General features: G+C 38.8%; 3 protein-coding genes across 7 annotated transcripts; 1 reads left to right on the plus strand and 2 right to left on the minus strand.

Annotated features, from left to right (window-relative positions):
* Positions 1–36: 36 nt before the first annotated feature.
* LOC110164704 (haloacid dehalogenase-like hydrolase domain-containing 5) lies at positions 37–3682 on the minus strand. Its single transcript, XM_020929804.2, has 8 exons — positions 3289–3682; positions 2536–2739; positions 2342–2454; positions 2162–2255; positions 2053–2086; positions 1789–1963; positions 1523–1711; positions 37–974 (listed from the first exon to the last, which is right to left on the minus strand). The coding sequence occupies exons 1-8, from the start codon at positions 3406–3408 to the stop codon at positions 578–580; spliced, it is 1326 nt and encodes a 441-aa protein (XP_020785463.1). The 5' UTR covers positions 3409–3682; the 3' UTR covers positions 37–577.
* Positions 3683–4081: 399 nt separating this feature from the next.
* Positions 4082–7107, minus strand: cnbpa (CCHC-type zinc finger, nucleic acid binding protein a). 2 transcript variants are annotated; one of them, XM_020929687.2, is made up of 5 exons: positions 6966–7107; positions 5581–5695; positions 5441–5506; positions 5164–5359; positions 4082–5070 (listed from the first exon to the last, which is right to left on the minus strand). In XM_020929687.2, the coding sequence occupies exons 2-5, from the start codon at positions 5690–5692 to the stop codon at positions 4950–4952; spliced, it is 495 nt and encodes a 164-aa protein (XP_020785346.1). In that variant the 5' UTR covers positions 5693–5695; positions 6966–7107; the 3' UTR covers positions 4082–4949. The 2 variants fall into 2 exon arrangements, with proteins under 2 accessions (XP_020785346.1, XP_020785345.1); XM_020929686.2 differs by having other exon boundaries at positions 5575–5695.
* Positions 7108–8279: 1172 nt separating this feature from the next.
* raf1a (Raf-1 proto-oncogene, serine/threonine kinase a) lies at positions 8280–19157 on the plus strand. 4 transcript variants are annotated; one of them, XR_008633629.1, is made up of 19 exons: positions 8983–9456; positions 11381–11607; positions 12565–12677; positions 12752–12854; positions 13280–13437; positions 13656–13745; positions 14422–14575; positions 15161–15280; positions 15398–15422; positions 15957–16066; positions 16136–16253; positions 16340–16424; positions 16516–16692; positions 16769–16815; positions 16900–17018; positions 17091–17222; positions 17872–18006; positions 18232–18723; positions 18830–19157. XR_008633629.1 is itself a non-coding variant. In XM_055165463.1 (19 exons), the coding sequence occupies exons 3-19, from the start codon at positions 11407–11409 to the stop codon at positions 18370–18372; spliced, it is 2028 nt and encodes a 675-aa protein (XP_055021438.1). In that variant the 5' UTR covers positions 8983–9197; positions 9351–9456; positions 11381–11406; the 3' UTR covers positions 18373–19157. The 4 variants fall into 4 exon arrangements, 3 of the variants coding, with proteins under 3 accessions (XP_055021439.1, XP_055021438.1, XP_055021440.1); XM_055165463.1 differs by having other exon boundaries at positions 8983–9197; positions 9351–9456; positions 18232–19157; XM_055165464.1 differs by lacking the exon at positions 8983–9456 and adding an exon at positions 8280–8514 and having other exon boundaries at positions 18232–19157.
* The last annotated feature ends 2054 nt before the right edge of the window (positions 19158–21211 follow it).

A 21211-nucleotide genomic window follows, 5' to 3' on the forward strand; every position in this document is an offset into this window, starting at 1 on the left:
AAAAATGCAACAAACTGATAAACAAAACACCAAGAGTTTCCATTGCACTGTATTTTATGAGCAAAAATGGTGGAACTACGTTGTTATGGGTTCTCACAACAAGAGGAAAAAATGCAGACAGTACCAGGACAATATTGCACATTTAATGACTGATATACAGTGCACATATTAACTCATGCATAGATGTTTTAGGACAAATGGGTAAACAAATGACTGCAAAGGTTAGCATAAAAGTCATCTTAAAGGTTTAAAATACTATTTGGATGTGCTTTGTAACACTGAAATAAATATAAGGTCATAAAGGATCTGTAACAATCTAAAATATTATCAAATTCTAAAAATACTTGGGGAAAATAAGGCAGTTTTGGAGAAGTCATACATCACAAAAACTATACAAAATAAAATTGACAGCAACAGCTGCAATAAAATATTTTCTAAACTTTTCTTAGTGTTAGCAATGGTATTCAGTCCATCCTCCCATTACATAGTTAAACACAGTGTTTCTCCAGCACTTTTTGCATTAAGTGGCACTCAGTCAGTATTGCTAACATAACCTCAGTAACCTTAGCAACATTAACTACTGAGGCGAAAACTTTTCTTGTTCAAAAACTAGCTCAACTGCCTCAAACACATCTTTTACGATGTGCCCTGGTTCGACTAGCGCAGGGTCAAATCTAAAGTCCCGGTGCCCATGAAAAACTGTTTCCTTAATGCACTGGTTTGCATCGGTCGGTACTTCTGCTTTAGGGTTGTAGACGCCAGTACAAACCAGGATAGACTTGCAGGACGTGGCAGAGGGCAAAGCGAATTCACTCTCCCACATGTTTTCCCCCTCATCCACCTCAGGAACGGCAGCAGTAGATCCAGTTGCTGTGGCAATCTTTGCAACAGCTTTTGGGTTCTTTCTGGCTATTCTCTCCTCCAGGTAGCGGTTGTAGAGGTTAGCACCATATATGTCAGTCATGAGGTTATCCCTGGAGTTAGAAAGCACAATTATAGAATTTGTCATGGATGCTAATCATGTTAAAGGAGCACTTTTTTCTGGTGGGGATTTGCCAGCTGCTTGTCTCTATGAAAAATGTATTGTTTTACCTGGAATGTTCCACATGTCTAGTTTACATTATTCAATTAGGCATTTTATAATTAGTGAAAAACATGAATTCCTACAATGAATGCAGGAAAATGTTGTGTTCTGTGAGTCCTTCAATAAATCTGTAACTTAGTCTGGTGCCGAAATCTGTTGGTTTCCACAGAGATAATAATTGTAATACCTTACTGAGGATTACTTCACAAAAATCAATAACATTTGAATGGAGACAAACAGTGGGCAGAGACTCCACCAGAAAAGACAGGGAAGATGTAACAACATCATAGCATTAAAATCAGTTGGCTTTGCATAAAATCTAAGCTTTAGATATAACCTTGATATAATAGTCTAGATCAAGGTGATTATATCTGTATCTACTGTCTTAATCATCTTTTGAAGTGAGGCACATTTTGATAAGATGTATCTTTATCTTACCCTATGGCATACAGTGAGGTGATAGGATTCTTCCACTCTCTTTCCATGGCCTGACACCTGATGAGGTACTCAGCAAAGTGGTAAGTGAGCTTACTAGGTTTCCCCATAAGAGCCTCATACTTCAGCTCTTCACCTGTGATCTTCTTATAAATATTTTCAAGGCAAACAAGGAATGTCCCATGGCCAAACCTGAACAAAAGGCAATAATAACCATTCAACTATCAATTATGAAAGGATGTTTTAAGAAATACAGAAAAGCTTCATACCGTGGTAAATGGGCCTCAGCCATCCACATGAGGTCCATGTTGCAGGCCAACAGTGGCAAGTGAGGCAGCTTCTGAGTCTGCTGAACACTGCTGAGATTTCCACCAGTCAACAAAACATCAATGATGAGCTGCAGGTTGGTCTCCCATCGAATTGGCTCTCCAAATAGGACCACAGCTGTGGTGCAAAAGTATTTGTGATTACACAATGTATGAATACTGTAGGAACAGTACTGTAGGACTACTGAATTAAAATTATTTTCTTACCGTCAACCTTAGGGAGATTGCTGACTGGACTAGACTGAAAAATGAATAGATAATTACTACATAACATGTTTCTATAACTGAATCAACAGAACAACTTCAAGTATCTCACCGGAAGTTTGGGTCTTCTATTATGGTCCACCATGTCTAATAATGGGAAGGACTCCCGTAGCATATCAATACTGATCACATTATTAAATCCTAAACTGAATAAGTCAATTAAGGACATAAACATTGTTTGGATGACGTGCCACATTAAAGAAACATTGAAATTGTATTTATTTAAGGATGCTTTTTTGCTATTTCCAGGACCGGCCCTTGTCCTGACACCAACACACACTTGTTGTGGTACTTTTTGAACATTCTCAGTGGACTGTGTGACATGATAACCTGATCTGGTGCTATCTGGAAACAGAAAAGTAATCTAATATTAATACAATTTACAGTTTACTTTTTTTGCTTGCAAAAATACATGAGGTTTCTCACCTGTACCCCCAGAATATGTGAGAGCTGGTCCGCTTTTGTTTGTCGGGGGCAGTTCCCTGCATTTGTGACAAAAACAATTGGCACCACAAACTGTCCTTTTGAGTTTACCAACATTGAAAAGGCTTTTTTGGCAGCAGGGATTGGCATTCTTCCACGGACTAGAACACCATCTATATCAAACAACAGCCCAAAGCTTGGTTTTGCCTGTAAAGAGAATAAAAACACAGAAACAGCCCATAGTTTAATCCATTTTGATGGGGAACTGAGAAACAGCACAGCTATTCATGTGTACTTTCTCATATGAAACAGCCTTCATGGAGGAACTGCATATGTTGCATTATTCTAAGAATCATGGGATTTATGTTAAACTGCTTAGGCCTACACTTAATTCTGCCCTTGGCTTAAGACAATCTTGTGGATATACTTAATTTATAAGAAGTAATGTACAATATATTATATTATTATTATTACATAGGACAGTGATTGGGGGCTGTGACAGACCTCCAACATAAACCTAAACAGATACAATGGAAGGTGACACAGCAGTAGTTTTGCATACAGACAAGGGTGTCTTTCTCAGGAAGCCAGTGAGGATCCTTGTAAACATGTTTTTCTCTCAAGGGGCATAACACTACATATTTTACTGATGTCACTGTTTCCAGATCTCTGTCAGTACGTCCATTCGAGAAAGTTATCGCTACGTTTTCTACAGATCGTTTAAAGAAAAATGACTCAGCCAAGCCAGTACCGTACCTCCTTTATAGACTGTGTCCCGTAAAACCCGCACCCAAAACCGAGAGCCCTCGCTGTTCGTGCGGCTTGGCTGCTCATGAGGGGGCTCAGACCCCGGTACAAAGGCAGGAGTCCCCGCATCTCCTACGATGTTCACCGGGTGGGCTAAAAGAAAAATACGAGGGGCCCCAGCAAACACACCGGGGTTTGACCCCGCTAGCTCCAGCCTTGGCGTTGGTATGGTTACACTACTTCAGCTTTTCTTCAGATGTGTTCTCGGCTCATGCTTTTGCTCAGGGATCCATCACCTAACTGGAGTCCTGACTGGGCCAGAGCCGTTGACGTATTTGCGTAGGAGGGACTCCCTCAGCCGGAAGAGCCGCTCCTCTGCAGTGCGCTGCCATTTTAGACTGCTGCGAGGTGGAGCTTTCACTTTCTTCAAACTCAAACGCACAAAGCACTCTTTCAACGCAACACGGTGGAAATAACACGAAACGACAGCACACAAGATTTCTCTAACGTAATTGTACAAATTGTACGATAAAAAGTATAAATTTCACTGCGTACTCATATGGCCTGCAAGATCACTTCACGTGCCAGTCTCCATTTTGAATTGAGACTTCTTACCACTCGTACACAATGATGAAAATGGAAAAAATGCTCAAAGTCTAGGAAAAGATGGACTTTTAGCAACTACTAGACTGTAACAAATGAGGCTTGATTTTAACGTGGCCGATAAACAAATACATGCATTAACAAAAGCTTTAGTAATGTCTCGAAACAGGTTTATCAGTTCACAATAAACACAAAACAATTGTCTTCCCCGTGCTCCTCCAGCTTTATTGATGAGTTTAAAATTACATTTCTATTTTCTAGGACTTCAGTTGCACTTTCCTTCCGACTTAAAAACTGAGTACAAGCAAATGGTATTTATACAGTAGTCTAAGTGATATTGTACAAAAATAACATTTTTTGATTTCTGTGAAAACTTTTTTTTCATCCCCAAATAACTCCTAAGTCTGCTGTTCTGACAACCGCTTGTTACATTTTACCAAGGTAAAAAAAAATGATAATTGAAATCCATTTTAAATGAAAGTCTACCTTGGATTACCAAGTCATTTAAATTGTAAACAGATTTTTTTTCTATAAAAGAACTTGATTCTTTTAATACCTCCATAATTGTATATCTTAGCAATATAACATGTAGTTTGTTATCGCCCATTTAGCTGCATGTTGGGCTGAAATGCATGTTATGAACTATTTCCATGTCATACTCCCTTGGCCAACTCATACCCCACTAAAACAAACCAAAATAACCATACATGGAAGTTCAATTTCCATTTACTCCCTTCCGTCTCATTTGACTGAGACTCACTTCCATAAGCTCAGATGTCCTATAGGTTCCCATATGTTTAGTCCCATTTATTCATCTCTGATCACCAGTGGCTTGGAAAGGGGGATTCTTTAACAAAGCATTATACATAACACCGCTACCAAACTAAAACATTTTGTATTGAATGCAGAAAGATATTTTTTCACCCCTTTCTTTGTATTACATGTCGAGAGACTCACTGGCCTGGGACTAGCCTCTGTTAGCCAACCTTTGGCCAGTGAAGAGGATTCAGAGAAAATAATACAACCAACCATCAATCTGAAAAAGGAGGGGCAACAGAGGGCACTGATTATGCGGTGGCTTCAATGCTGCTGCAGTCCTTTGCCAAGTGCCCAGCCTTCCCGCAATTGTAGCAGTTAGTGTCGCTGGTTTTACTGCAATGCACGGCGACATGACCGATCTCTCCACATCTGAATGAAAAAGAAAGAAATGTTGTCAAGTTGTCATACCAAGAGACTAGTGAATATTACTGGCCCTAAAATGGGAGTGGTATTAAGACTCACCTGTAACATTTCACCTGTTTACAAATTTTCTGGATGTGACCAAAACCACCGCAGGAGTAGCACTTCTGCTCTGCATGGTCACAGTCCCGAGCCATGTGGCCGGCCTTGCCACAGCTGTAGCAGACCTGCTCTCGTTCCTTCTTGGGCTCCTTGCAGTCCCGAGAAATGTGACCACTCCTGCGACAGTTGTAGCAAGCTAAAAATATAGAAAAGGAAACTACTTACTCCTCCTCAACAATCCAAACAGATTGTACCAACAGTAGACTGTTATACATACAATCTTCAACTTGTTCACAATCACGGGCCATGTGTCCTTGGTCTCCACACCGATAACAGAACATTTCTGTGAAAGGACAGATTCGCAAGTTATTTTTACACGTCTACAACATATTGATTATAACAGGACAGTACCTTTACCCCGTGTTCGGCCCCTGCCACGTCCACGTCCAGGTCCAGCATTCGGGCAGTTCTTGATCCAATGCCCTGTGCGGCCACATCCATAGCATTCACCGTTGCTGCTCATCTCCATTACCTAAAGATGATAACTTTAGTTATGCACTTAGGTTTAATTTGATCACATCACTTTTAAAATTATGGCTTCTTCCAGACCACTGGTATACAGACACACACCTATTAGTCGGACCTCAATTAAACAAAAATTAAGTTTTGCAAAACACGTGAACTCATAATCCAGAAGGGTCAAAAATATACTAATGCTTGGGACTAGTCTAGTCTATTAATAAAAAGGAGAGATTTTTAACTACAGAATCTACTACTTTACTAACTTACAAGAATGCCTCAATGGCATCATGATGTGATCGCCATAGGTCAAACTTCTCTTCAAGTGTTTGCTGACGGGGCTAAAGACGTTAGGTCAGTAAAATAGGGTTAATGATTAATGCATGGTCTCTCGTTTTGATTTGTTAATATCTCTTTAACATATTTAAAGTGCACACAAGGGAAGAAAACACGTCCAATAATACTCATGGTTGAGGATTAACACACGGATACACTAATTGAAAAAAATAAATTTAAAAAAGTGTTTTCAGCTAACGGAAACTACGACATATAGTAGATGCATGCTGCTGACCAAGGCGAAAACATGCCGTGGATTGTGAGCTAACTTTAGGGGCTAGCACCACAAGGCACTCATTTCACGTCGTGTTAAAATCACATCTGCAATTGTTAATAGTCATTAAGATAAAGTAATTACTTATTCCTAATTGCTCGACCTGTCAGGACTCTAGAAATATGCTTTCAACATACTCAGTTATTTTAAACTACTCGTAAAAATCCTACAAGCTGTGTTGTTGAAATTGCGATAGAGCGCTGGCCTAGTCACGTTGATTCTACTGCGTGCTCTCGAGACGCACTGGCATGAGCGCATTAGCCACCATGCTAACACCAGCATATGAACACGGCCAACAAGCGCCACACGGTCGACGATTACAACTTTATACTTACTATATATACTTTTCACCGTCGACAGAATTAAAAACAATCGTTAATTTTATCCATGAATGTAGATTTTAGTCTCTTAGCGATCCAAACAAATTTCCCGCGCACCACGCACATTTCACCAGAGCTGCTACTGAAGCTAAGCTAAAGGGTAGCGGGCCAGAGTGTGATCCCGTTACTCCATTACGAAGCCCCACACAAAACTAACATCGCAGACGAAATCGACTGCATCAGGTCTAAAAATGTTACTAGGACTTGGCGTGTATCGCAATACCTCTGATAAATATAAAACTAAACAAGATGCATAGCTAAAGTACTTTTAATGCTGCTTTGTTGGTGCTTACCTCAGTGGCTACCTAGCTATGTCAGTGTTTACGCCTTCTTCTTTGCGCTGCATGCGGTGAGAGCAGGAGTTGCTCGATTGTCATTCACAGTAACCACTGGAAAGCAGCGCGGTCATTGGGCACATACTCCACAGGGCGCCAATCAGAGCAGAGGAAGACTGGACACCGCCTCTGCGTTTCAACCAATCACACACATTTGGACTGGCCCCCTCTCCCAGCCTCTCTTACGTCAAACGTCAAGTTTTGTTGTCCTTTTTTATATTTATTTATTAACCTATTTTTATATTTGAACAACAATACACAAGAAATATATTGCGTTGAGAAGAAAAAAAGTAACATTCATGAATATACTTATGAGTCAAATAGCCTGCTCATAGCCTGCGTAACTTTGTAAAAAATTGGTTTGTTTATATAAGACTGGGGTTTGCACATTTTCCAGTGGGAAAAATCCAAAATCCTTTGTGAAGGTTGCTCCTCACAATAAAGTGCAGGAAATAGATAAAATGCAGGTAAGGTAACTGATTAGACAAAATGATGAATATTATTCAGTATAAGATGTCCATATACAAAATATTTATACATTAATGGCAAAATTATGTTGATATTTGACAATATTGTATATTATAATCATTATATTTGCAAAAGCACACTATAAAAAGCAATAAACACGTAGCTAAATAAGAATTAATACAATTGATAGGTTGAAAAATATAGGCACGTTTTGTAAATTTCATCTCATTCAGCAATAGTTTTGTGAGGGATTACAGTAAAATTCTGGTCCAAAGTAATACATTTATTAACACTGTAAAAGGCATATTCAAGATAAAAATAGCCAGTGAATAACACATTCCTTAAGTGTGAATCATTTATAAAACAAATACACCTATTTATAACTTATAATCCCTACAGTTTTCAGTCCTCACATCAGTGTCCTCTTTGTACCAGTGTTACAGCTATCTCAGTGTAGCGCATGCAGTAGTATCCCATCTCACTAAATGCTCAGTGAGATCAATAGCTTTCATCCTAGACTTAAGGTGGATTTGTTAGTCACATTTAGAAATCTATTAATGTTGCCTGTACACTTAGTCTTACACCAGACCAGTTGGCGAAATGAAAATGAGCATGTAAACATATAAAAATGTTATAGGAATTACACATATTAAATAATATTTGTTAAAGTAAAATACTGCCTTTTGCTACAAATATAAGCAGGAAGACCTTAAATTTCAACAATGACAAAGCCCTTCCCTCATCCTCACAGATAGTCCAACAGTATGTGGTGATTTTTGCCATTAGTTATCTCAAATATCTCAAGAAATGCAAACTCAACTTTATAGACGGAATATCACTTAAAAAAAAGGCGCATTATCCAAAAAACATGGATTTGCATAGAATTGATTTTGTTGCTTTGTGGAAAATGTGGAGGCTGGACCTAGACCATCCCTGGGATGTTGATGATGTTGTTTCTCGCTTAAGTTTAATATAGGCTATTACAGTCTTCATTTGAGTACCTATGGACCACAGCAAGCTTGAAGGATGAAAACTTGAGGTGAGTATCTTTTTTATTTTAGGTCTACAGTGAAAATGATGTAACGTTAGGCCGATGAAATTGGATTTTCTTTACTTTTATTTTTAACTTCACAGCTATCTTTAAAAACATATACCACGCCCATAAAGTTAAAACATTGACTTTATATTGTCTTAGCTCTCAAAGTTGCACTGGTTTTAATTAACCAGATGATGGCGCTCTTGGGCGGCTAATATAGACTGATAATGCATCCCTTTAAGTGGCACTTTTTAAAACATTTTTTGTTTGTTTTTAGTTTGTACAACCTATTTTTTATAGTTGACCACATATAGCCTGTTATTCATGAAAACTGAATTAGTTTCCCTTAGATTTCGAACACAAAGTATTGCAAACTCTGCCTATTGAAATAAAATACCCCTAAAGTGACGCTTACATTTAAATGGCTATAGGTGACAAACCATTAGTGGGTGGGCTCATTTTTGCTCTGTACTGCGCGGAGTGGGTGATGCTTGCAGGGGCAGCAGCGCTTGTTATGACTCTAGGTCCAGTTTCAATCACTGGCGTCAGACGGACTCTTACCTCTTTCCACCTTCTCTTTTACGGTGGATATCGACGGAAAACCGAAGCGCCCGAGTAACTCTGAGTCGTTTTACTGTGAAAAGCGCTCCACGGGACTTAAGACCTCTTGCGCGTGTTACTTTGAGGTCAGGCGGATTTTTTGGTGTTTACCGTGAATAGTAAAGTATACATTTGTCTTATCGTTTTTCGAGATGCTTTTATAATACAGTTATATTATTGTACCTTACGGCAGTTTCAGTCTGGAGTTAATTTTTGTCGCATTTGCACGCTTTATTTAGACTTGTGACTTTTTCCTCCTCGCTTTGAATGCGTTGCAAATATGATGTCACCGACGCCACTTTTTCCTGAAGTTATGGCGGAGCACAACTTTTCTTACTTCTCTTGGTAAGCAATACGCTACAGCTAGTTAACATTGATCTCTGTCTTAACTCGTGCCTCACTTCATACTCGCTTCAAAAGCGTGGTTAACTCGCTGAGGTAGTTTGAACAAATCCAGTTTGAACCGATTGTGTAAACTTTGTTATGTCGTTGTCTTTTGAGAGGGCCGAGGCAATTTCATAGTAATACTGTGCCAGCCAGGCCGTCAAAACACTCGTAGTGGCAATTAGCTTCATATTTTTCTGCAATCGGTGTCTTCGTAAAAGTTGTTGTTTTGATTTGCAGATACCTCTAAGGTAAATTCATTGTACACTTTATGTTTTTCCGCGATTTCCTACAATACCGACATGCTAACATTGCACGCTTGGTTTTCGTAGTTTGAATGCAGTGAACGTGACCTTTTGCAATATAATCAAACAATAGCTTTTGCGATCTGCACTTCAACAGTTCCCAGTACATGCTTGCTGCTGCCTTTGTATTGTACTGTGCAACTGAAAAGCTCCAAGCATTTCGACATTTTTCCAGGGATAGCCCAAAATGGCAACCACAAAATATGTCATAATGGGTTGAGTTGGCGTGTTATTGTATAGCTCACTCTAGTCTAGTGATAGGTCTGTGGAGGTCGTGCTCTTTTGTAGTGAGAGTGTACTGAAAATAACTGGAACTCCTAGCCTAGCAGTTTGTATTGGAAACAAACCACAGGAGAGGGCATGGTTGTTTGGTCTAACCTGTCTGTCTTGTTAAAGTTAAGTGCATTAGTGAAAGTTGCAGCTTACAGTATTGCCTTATAAATCCATTCTATAATCACAGTTATCCTTTTTGTTTTGTTTGTTGTGGGAAAGCATGCACTGTAAATAGCACCCCTGACTCTTGTAGTGGCCTCAGATACTCCTTGTCGTCAAAATGGATTAAGTTGTGATTGTCTCATCTTCAAATCTTTTAGTGTTCAACTAAAATTAAAATACTGGTAATATTTTTAGACTTCCTTGTAAGAAAACAAAAAAACCCATGCGCGCTCTGCCACGAGAGGGAGAGATAACTTAAGTGCGATAAGTGTATGCAGTCACGGAACACTATTTAATAATATTCGCTGTATAGTTTATTTGTATATCTACTGATAAGGATCATGGCTTTGATGGCATAATAAAACATGATTATCCAATGAGTAACTATGCTTTAATACTGTCCTGGATATTGTATTTTAATATACATGTAGTAGCTTTATCATCTAGTAAAAAAAATAAAATGGTAAAATATAATAATAATAATATAATAATTATTATTATTATTATTGATAAAAGAGCCTTAACAAATCTACACCTAACTGGTAATGATTCAAGACTACATAATAAAGCCTATTGGTTGCAAACCACTGACTTTCATCACAGAATATGGCTCTTATTGCATAAGGACCACGTGCATAATGGACAGTGTATATTTATTTTATAGTTCAGCTTCTGCATTTGGTAATACCACTAAAAATAGTTAAAAGTGCAGGTTCAGGATCTACCTGCTTGTGTCCATGGAGATTTTAATTGCCTGGAATTTTCAACAGTATGGCACAAAACAATCTATCTCCATGAAGACAAGCAAGTGACTCCACCAGTCCAAATTACAGGTTAGATCTGCAGAGGTAAAAATTTATTTTTGAGCAATAAAAACACAATAAATAAATGTGAGATGGACATTGTACATTGACATGTATTACATACTTGAATGCTCATGCTATCATCATGTGGCTAAGCCATAAATGATGGTGATCTTCATGGATACAAGCAGGCGACAGACCCTCCAAAACTTTGTGCATAGTCCACTTTTAATTGGCACTATATTTCAAAATATTTTAGATCTCCTCTTTTTAAGTTTATTTTCTTGTTAAGACAAATAACAATAATGTTATGTTTGTAATTGTAATTTCTTTTTATTTCAGACCATTGATCGCACTTGGCTGTTCTAATGGAGCACCTTCAGGGAGCGTGGAAGTCCCTGAGTAACGGGTTCAGTATGAAGGACCCTGCGTTTGAGAACCCCTGCCTGTCGCCCACCATGGTCCAAGGCTTCCCCTGCCACCGCCGCTCCTCCGATGACAGCAAAATGCCTGATTCCAAGACAAGCAGCACAATCCGTGTCTACCTCCCAAATCAGCAGCGCACTGTGGTGAGTTAGTAAACGTATTTAATACAACAAAGTCCACAGGCAATACTCTGTCAGTAAAAGCATATCTTTTGTAGCAGAGTTCCAACTTCGGAGGAACAGATTTTGTGTTAAATGGCACCAGTTCAAAATATGTCTTGTTTATGTCCATAGCATTAAAAGTGAAAGTTATATTTTATCCTGTCAAAATTGCGATTGTTTTCCTTGTATTGATCAATCGTGAATAATTTTTCCTACCAATAAGTGAATGAAAGAATGACAACTTTGCACATCAGTTACTTGAGACAGGTTCTTTGGAGGATAGGGAGCAGCCCAAGAACATAGATAATATACATACATACATAATCCCACACACCGTCTTTCTTGCAAAATGTGAGATTTATTAGGACAAACCATGCAATGTTTGCCTGAAGAAGGCCTAGTGCCAAAATGTTATATGGTTTGTTTTTTCTCTATGTCCTACCAATAAGTAAATTATACTATGTCATGTTGTTACAAAGCAAAATCTTTAAACATATATGTTGTTGCTATGATCTAGATATTATCTGTGTTTTATTATTCCAAAATGGGGCTAGAGACAGTTTTCTTGTTGTTACCTTGATTGCACAGAATTTCCATTCTAAATTTCAAAAAGAAAAATCCACAATATAATTTTTATGTAGTACCTTTCTTTGTTAAACATGGCTTATGAAATGTTGAATGTGCTTCACTATGTGCAGTAATCATAAATAATTTTCACTTTTTAGCTAGGTCTCAATAATGATCTTGAGTTGAGAAATGCAATTAAATTATAATACTATTTCTCACAGTAACTGTAGCTCTTTATATTTGGCATCACTCCCCCCAACCTCCTAATCAAATAATGAAAAAAGAAAACAACATTTTAGGCCTTTGTCTTCACCACTGGTTTATCATGAGGCTGTATTGTGGGCCCCTGAAGTGAGTGATTTGTTTCCACAGGTAAATGTGCGACCTGGTATGACTTTGCACAGTTGCCTGATTAAAGCCTTAAAGGTCAGAGGTCTGCAGCCCCAATGCTGTGCTGTTTTTAAATTGCATCCGGCACAGGGAAGGTAATCGGGAACATGCAACATGAAATGGTCTATGTGTTTGATACTCACTTTGTTTGTATTATCCTCTTATTCAGTAAAAAGCTACGAATGGATTGGAACACTGACTCCACTTCTTTAATTGGTGAAGAGCTACTTGTGGAAGTTTTAGATCATGTGCCCTTGACAACTCATAATTTTGTGAGTATCCAAATTATGATTCACAACAAATTCAAAGCCACAAAACATGTATTTAAAGGTACACTATGTAACTGTTTGGTTAGGGGGTGTCCACCACCTGCTTGACTAAATGGAGATTGTGATGCTTTTACCCAGAAGTTTCCATAATACAGCATTTAACATATTTATCTAGCATTTATCTGAGTACAGCTCAAAAATGCCTTGAAAAACATGCATTCTTGTAGTCAGTCAGTCTACAGATCTGACCTGTAGCTTGGCCCGGTGGCATTACCTTCTTGCCTCCATCGAGATAGATAAGTTTAATGACATACTGTGGTACAGTCTAGGCAAAGCAATAACATTTCTATGGAGACAACCATGTGGTAGACCCATCCACAGAAAAGTTACATTGTGCAGCTTTAATTCTCCTATGTGTCTTTTTGCAGGTTCGTAAGACATATTTGAAGTTAGCCTTTTGCGATATTTGCCAGAAGTTCCTCATTAATGGCTTTCGTTGCCAAACCTGTGGCTATAAATTTCATGAACACTGCAGCACCAAAGTCCCAACGATGTGTGTCGACTGGAGCAACATAAGACAGCTTCTGTAAGTGTCTCCTCATTATACTTCTAAGCTTTTATCTTGTCACTCACTGTAAATAGAGCTTTTCCAGTCTTTGCAGCTTTGTCCTAGTTTAGTAATAGAGCAATAAAATTGGTCTCCAGCATGGTTTTGAAACATTAGCTTATAAAATTATTTTGGATGTTTATATTAGCATTGAATTCTATAATTGGTAACTGTCATTTGAATATCTTGTTTTTCAGGTTATGTCCAACACCTGGAGAGGGCAGTGCTCCGTCTCTTCCACCAATGACTTTTCGAAGAATGAGGGAATCTTTAACCAGGATTCCAAGGTTGGCCAAATTTCAGTCTTTATTTTTTGTTTACATTTTCATTATACATTTTCCTTATTACTCTTCCAGCTACTTATTTCAGCCTATGACATGCCCGATTTCGTTCAAATTTTTAAGTAACTTTAATGTTTACTGAAGCAAATCCTGATTCTTAATTGCCTACTGCGCTTTATGGGAGCTTACATTTCCAAGGCTGATGTAATTGGTGCAGTGAATAGGCTCTGTTGTTTCAGATGCACTTTAAAATGGTTTAAAAAGCACTTTGGGCTGCTGTAATAGCACGTATCGAGCAGTGCAAGTAGTTTTGAAACATACTTTTGCATTTCCAATAGTGGATTTGATTTGTTGTCAAGAGTTTTACATTTGTAGGTTTGCTGTGCAACTTACCTTTTGTGTGATATGTGCATACTAGTTGTAGACAAAAGTGTATTTTCTTATTTATAATGACACAGTTACACAACCTAATATTTGTATTTATTAGTAGAAGTATTAGTCATTTTCTATTGATGGAAATGTTATGATAGTTCTGTTACCCATATCACTCAAGAATAGGAAATATCTCCACACCCACATACACTAAATATAGACTGTGTCATCCTAAAGCACCATTTGGATGAAAACACACAGAAGTCACTTAGTATAAACATTGTATTGGATCTTTGTTTACTCTTGACAGCTCCGCTCACAGATACTCTACGCCTCACGCCTTCAACTACAACACATCTTATGCATCTCCGGGGGGCGCTCTTTCTCAAAGGCAACGCTCCACCTCCACACCCAATGTCCACATGGTCAGCACCACCCTGCCCATCGACAGCAGCATGATGGAGGTATCTACCACACATAGGACACTTGAATACTATTTAGCATACACACCCCTTTTCTATTTGTGTATGTGTGTGTGTGTATATAGAAAATGTATATATAATATATATAATATATGTAATATATATATAAATATATATAATAATATATATTATATATATATATAATATATATATATATATATATATATATATATTATTAATTTATTATCTATCTATATATATAAAGGTTTACCATTTGTGGATTTGACTTTTTTGACTCTTGCTCCCATGTTAGCGTGAGTCATTGAACACTGTAGAATCTCAATGTGCATTTCAAGAATTTCAACTTTCTCCCTTTTATCAACTCATCTACATTCTGTTAAGTAATGTGCCTTAACAGGTTCTAGCCTGTTTTTAATCCCCCTTGCAGCTCATTTTGGTGATTTTACTGTTTTTGCTGCCCAGTTTCCTCTTTCTAACCACTCTGTTGTTCCATAATTATTTCACCAGTTTTGCATGGCACTCTTTGGCACTGCTCTTGCCAGTTTTCCTCATCTTTTCCTATACCTTTTCCCTCTCTCCTTCCTTCCTTGCCCTGGTGGAGAGTAGCTAGACGGCCTGAATGCCTCTTCCAGCTCCTGGTGTCATAGATTCTGGCTCAAGAGGAAAGTAGGTATAGTGCACTTCTCCCAGTCATTTGCTGAGGCCACACCCGAGATTTCCGACAAGGTTAGAAAAACAGCCTGTCTGGGTAGTATGTCATACACTCACAATAGAGAAGTCAACGCATAAGACAACATTCAGTATGTTCTTTAATGAAAATAGTAAATATTTCCTTTTTTGCAGGATGCCATGTGTGATCACAACTCGGGTAAGTGTCTATGCTGCCATGACACCTATATGGCAGTGATAGGAGTGAGTACTATTCCACTACCATGACATTTTTTGCAAGTAAGAGATAACACTCCCAAAACATCATAAATTACATGTTTTGAATGAAAGGCAAAAAAATGCCTAAAGATATTAAACAGACTTTACACCACTATCCCAGAGAATGCTAGAGAACAGAAATACATTCTGTTCTAACTGAATTTTTTTGTTTTTCTCAACTAGACCCAATGTACTGAAATTTATGTATGAATTTTTATTTATTATTAATTAGCTCTAGCTTAGTATGACCTGACCCATGGTTCAGTCGAATTTCAGACAAAGTTTATCCCTATTTACAGCCTGATACAGCTGGGTTTTGTTCCACTGGTATTTGAAGAACTAAATATTATGTTAGGCGGTACTTGGGAGTGAAGTTTGAGAACCACTGCTCCAAATCATATTCAGGCACTCTCTGAATGTTAATGTGCTATATACAATTATCTCATTATCTCTTTCTCCATTTCTGCTTTTGTAGCAGGTAGCTCTCCCAACCAGAGCCCCACTGGCTGGGCCCAGTCCAAAACCCCTGCTCCTGCACAGCGTGAGAGAGCTCCTTCTCTCAACACTCAGGAAAAAAATAAAATTGTAAGCCTTCTGAAAATGGCAATTTAATTTTTTTGTATATGTACTTACCACTTTCCTGTATCCATGCAGAGACCTCGAGATAAGCGGGATTCCAGTTACTACTGGGAGATTGAGGCCAGTGAGGTGTATCTGCACTCCTGTATTGGATCAGGCTCTTTTGGAACTGTATACAAAGGGAAATGGCATGGTATGGATGGGTGTGCCTTCATAGAAGAAGCCTATAAAATTTGTTAACACATAAAGCATTATAGACATCTCTTCATATCAATCCAGGTGATGTAGCAGTGAAAATTTTAAAGGTCAAAGATCCTACCCCTGAACAGTTTCAAGCTTTCAGAAATGAGGTGGCCGTTTTGCGGTGAGCTTTCTAAACCTCCACTTTGAATTTCTGAACATTTTCATAGCAAACCATTATCTTATCTGTGTTTTGCTGGTGCCTCTTCCCACAGGAAAACGCGACACGTCAATATCCTGTTGTTTATGGGCTATATGACAAAAGACAACCTGGCCATAGTGACACAGTGGTGTGAAGGGAGCAGCCTTTACAAGCACATTCATGTTCTGGAGACCAATTTCCAGATGATCCAACGAATAGACATCGCCAGGCAAACTGCACAGGGCATGGAGTATGTTTGAGTCTTTAAACTGAAAAATATAAAAATTACACTATTAATATGTCAAATTTGATTTTTTTTCTTGTAGCTATTTGCATGCAAAGAACATCATCCATCGTGATATGAAGTCCAACAGTATCCTTGTATTAGCAGAGGAAGTACATTGCTAAAATATAGAACCATTTCCACTTTGGTTGTTATTCCTTAATGGTATTGCAGACATCTTTTTGCATGATGGATTAACAGTTAAAATAGGGGACTTTGGTCTTGCAACTGTAAAAACAAGATGGAGTGGTTCACATCAAGTGGAGCAGCCCTCAGGATCTATCCTCTGGATGGTGAGTTGCTGTGCTCTGGCAGAGGACATGTGTGCATTTTGTACCTAAAACAAAACAAACTGTTTGTTTCAGGCCCCTGAAGTGATTCGAATGCAGGACAACAATCCGTACAGCTTCCAGTCTGACGTCTATTCCTATGGAATTGTGCTCTTTGAACTCATGACTGGAGAGCTCCCATATTCTCAAATCGCAAACAGGGATCAGGTACATTGATATCCCCATTGCTGTCATCACATGTATTTTGCACTGTAGATTTATTAGTGTCAGGTTGTGCTGACTTAATTATAGCCCTTTACTGCTATTTTCTTTTATTCATAATTGCAAACAATAGCGTTGAAATAATGCAAGAGGTCCCATTTTAAATTAAACCTGATAGAAAGTGTGCCCAAATTGTATGTAAAAAACTCCATCAGAAAGGCCTCATATGCCTCCATTGTTCTTCAGCTGCACAGAGAGACACAGAGGAGGCCTGTAGGCAGTGGAAATACACTGTGGCTTTCCAAAGGGTTTGTTGAACTGGCCTGAGGCCCACTGAGGCTGCTGCCCTGGAGCCATAGACCTAATTTTAGCTTTAGTAACACAATCCTGGAGGTGTGTGAGAAAAGGGGCACAGTGTGTGCGCTGTGGTTACACGTACCTCAGGACCTGGCCTGGCTCTCAGTCCTTGTTTAATTCGGTTCATGCTGTCTGCCCTCAAACAGGACAAAGTGTGCCTTCAGTTCCTGCTCTGTAGCCCAGGACTTTACTGTCAGATGACCTGGCAGCACACAGAGAACTCTGCACCTTTATTTTCCCCACAACATGCATTTGTTCCTGTCCATTGTTGATTAATAATAACTTTCTCCCCTGTTAGATCATCTTTATGGTGGGCAGAGGCTACCTATCTCCAGACCTTAGTAAGCTCTTCAAGAGTTGTCCCAAAGCCATGAAAAGACTGGTCGCCGACTGCATCAAAAAATCCAAAGATGAAAGACCTCTTTTTCCACAGGTACATAATATTCTTTCATAGCACCATAAAACATTCCTTAAGGACTTATTGATGCACATTAGTTTTATGAGCCTTTGAGCATTCAGCCTCCATATAACAAGAAATGCATATTGGCTGATTTGATAAAACTGACATTACTGCTATCAGACAATGCTGTGCATTTGTTGTTTAGTGCGTTTATGATCAGCTTGAACCTCTCTGTTGATGCTGATCTGTTTTGTTCAGATCTTGTCATCCATCGAGCTCCTCCAGCACGCTCTTCCTAAGATAAACCGCAGTGCCTCGGAGCCGTCCCTGCACCGAGCGGCCCATGCAGAGGACATGAACACCTGCACCCTGACCTACACCAGGCTGCCTGTGTTCTAAAGACTGCACTAACCCCATCACCTCCGCCCTTTTGATGACCCAAAGGCAATACACCAAAAGCGATACACGAAACTACCGCAGACTGTAGCTTATCAATGTGGATACTGTCAAATGTCCTTATGGATATGGACCTGCAGGGACAATGCGTCAGAGATTATCTATGAAGGCAAACTGAACCCACACATGAAGATGGGCAGGATCATGGTTAAGAAGGTGCCTTACTGTTGTCTTCCCTGGTCATGGTTACAACATTGTAAATACATTCACGTACTGTACATCTACCTAAAGACGGCACAAACGGACTTTAAAGGAAGATGGGTCAGTCCGTCCGGAGAAGGAATCCTGCACAAAGTATGGATTTAGTCCATTTAGTAGCTCAGTAGTTGTTGATTATTTGTCTTAAATGAGAAAATCTTAAATGGTGGAAAGTTATTTTTGTTTTTTGTCTTTGATGTAGACTGTCCATTGTCTCGTTGGGTCCTATTGGAGCAGTACGAGTATGGAATGGAAGACTTTGAATTTGCACATTTTTGCAAAAGCAATGGTTTTAAATCAGCAGTTCTTTCTCTGTAGTAAATGGAGGTGTAGATACCACACACTTTTGGTCCTTCCTCTGCTTTTTCATGAGCTGGACTGTTGCTGTTGTCTTAAATATTTAAATCACATGGAGACTAACATGTACTGTCTATCATGTCTCTTTCAAGAGGATAAACATATTCTATAACTGGGCGAGAATGTTCTCTATTCACTATTTTAATAAAATTAAGTTAAATTTTTGTGCCAAAGTTGATTGTGGGGGTTATTCTGCCATTCAGTATTGGGAGTCCCTAATGTGGTTTGCTAACACTGTATTAGAGTCTGGTCTTGGTATTGTTCTTGTTCTCTCACAGTGAAGTGCCACAGATCTGCTGAGATCGTGGTGATGTGTAATGTTGACTTTAGCAGTAGCAACGCAGTGCAACTGCACAGGGGACTGTGCAAACACGTCACCAGGGGCCCGCTCTGGCCCCAGATCCTCAGAGGTGCAGGCAAGAAGCATGGGAGGCACATGGTAGAAAGAAAGCTATCCTGTGTTTAGGATAAACAATGAATAATTAAAACAATATTAAAACATTGAAACATTAGAAATATACACGATACTTGAATATTTTATAGTATTTTATAGTTGTATAGTGTATTTATATTCATATATAAGCCTTGCACTTAGCTGGGTGGCAACAGAGACCCCTTGAGAATTGTTATGATTCCAGCATGATGTGAATGCAACTTATAGTTCATTATAAAGGCTAGCACATGCGATAATTGAATATCTGGTATGAGCAATTGTGACAAAGGTGACATCATCTTTCTGACAAGCTGACAACAATATCACCAGTCACTGTAGTCCTCATTAGCAGCTACTTATCTAGTTCACAAGCACGTGCAATATTGTATGTGCTGCTATTATGTAACTGATGGCACAAATTCAGTGTAGGTGTAGTCTTGTCTCCACCAGATGGCAACAGTGCTCTTGTATTTGCAATTCCTCCCCATTGATATCCAAAAAAGAGCACTGAAGGACACATGGAAGCTAGTCTTTTATCAAACCATTGAAGGTATTTCTTTTTCCTGCATTGTGTCTGCTTTTTATTCATCCTTTGCTTTGTCTCCTTGTACACACATGTTGTTTTCAGCAGATGGTTTGGTCCCATAGGGCATACGCGTCTTGTGCAGCAGCTTGGTAGACAGGGGAGGAGACTGGACAATGCTTTGAGCTGTTAATTTGTACATTTGTACATGTTCCTACTCTAAACAAAGCACTATAGATGGTCACATTTTAAATGCTATCAGACAGTGACAGAGTAGTTTGGGAGGTAGAAACCATCTGACTTGAATTTTTGAGTGGATGGTTGAGTAACCCATGTGAGTAAATGACAGCTGGTATTTGGCGTTCCTGTAGTAGTACTACCAGGACTAGACAAGCACTAAACCCAGGCTGAACGTTAATACCTGGACTAAATCAAGCCTTAGTAATGTGTAACCAACCAGAAAAAGTACTGACCTAAGGGCAATACTGTAATATATATAAGTAATTAGGAAGTAGCTCCAAGGCACATAGTTACAGTGATGATCTTAAGAAATCTCACCAGCAAACCCTTACAGAAATAAATAAAATACAAAAGAAAGCATTTATATATTGCAAAGTAAGCTTTATTGCCACTGACAATGGAATGTTTTCCTTTTTATTGTATTCAGATCTTGAACAGTCCAACAGCAGTATTGTATTTAGCATGTTTTATGGCCCTCATTTTTACACACAACCATCTGACACAATTTCACATAATTGCCAGACATTAATATTTATTTATTTAAAATCCACAAATGGTTCACCGAATCAGGGCCAAATCATGCAGTTATAACTGAAAGGAGATCCACAGCACAGTTCTTCATTGAATAACAATGTCATGGCATAAACAGAACACACTCGTGCATGGCTTTAACACGGATACACCCACTGACACAATGGCACTTAATACAGCTGAAAGAAAATCACACAGGCTTAAACTAGTGTTTCTTGGATGACAGCACATCATTTTTTACACGACTAATTTGGTAGCCAGGTGATTTGGTTTAAATTATATTCTGTTTAAAGTTCCCTATGTAACTTTTCAGGTGAAGAATCCAACACCCTCCATGGAGTTGTTATTCTTTTGCATCTAATGTTCCACAGTATGGCATTAAACATATCGATCTCTGGAGACGACACCAGGTCAAGTTACAAGTCAGATCTGTGGACTGGCAATGCTCACTGTAGCAATCCATTTCTTCAACTTATATTTTATCAGTAAAAACACATGTA

The sequence above is a fragment of the Boleophthalmus pectinirostris genome, unplaced genomic scaffold, assembly GCF_026225935.1.
Source record: "Boleophthalmus pectinirostris isolate CB_2022bp ecotype Guang Dong unplaced genomic scaffold, ASM2622593v1 HiC_scaffold_784, whole genome shotgun sequence".
NCBI lineage: Eukaryota > Metazoa > Chordata > Actinopteri > Gobiiformes > Gobiidae > Boleophthalmus > Boleophthalmus pectinirostris.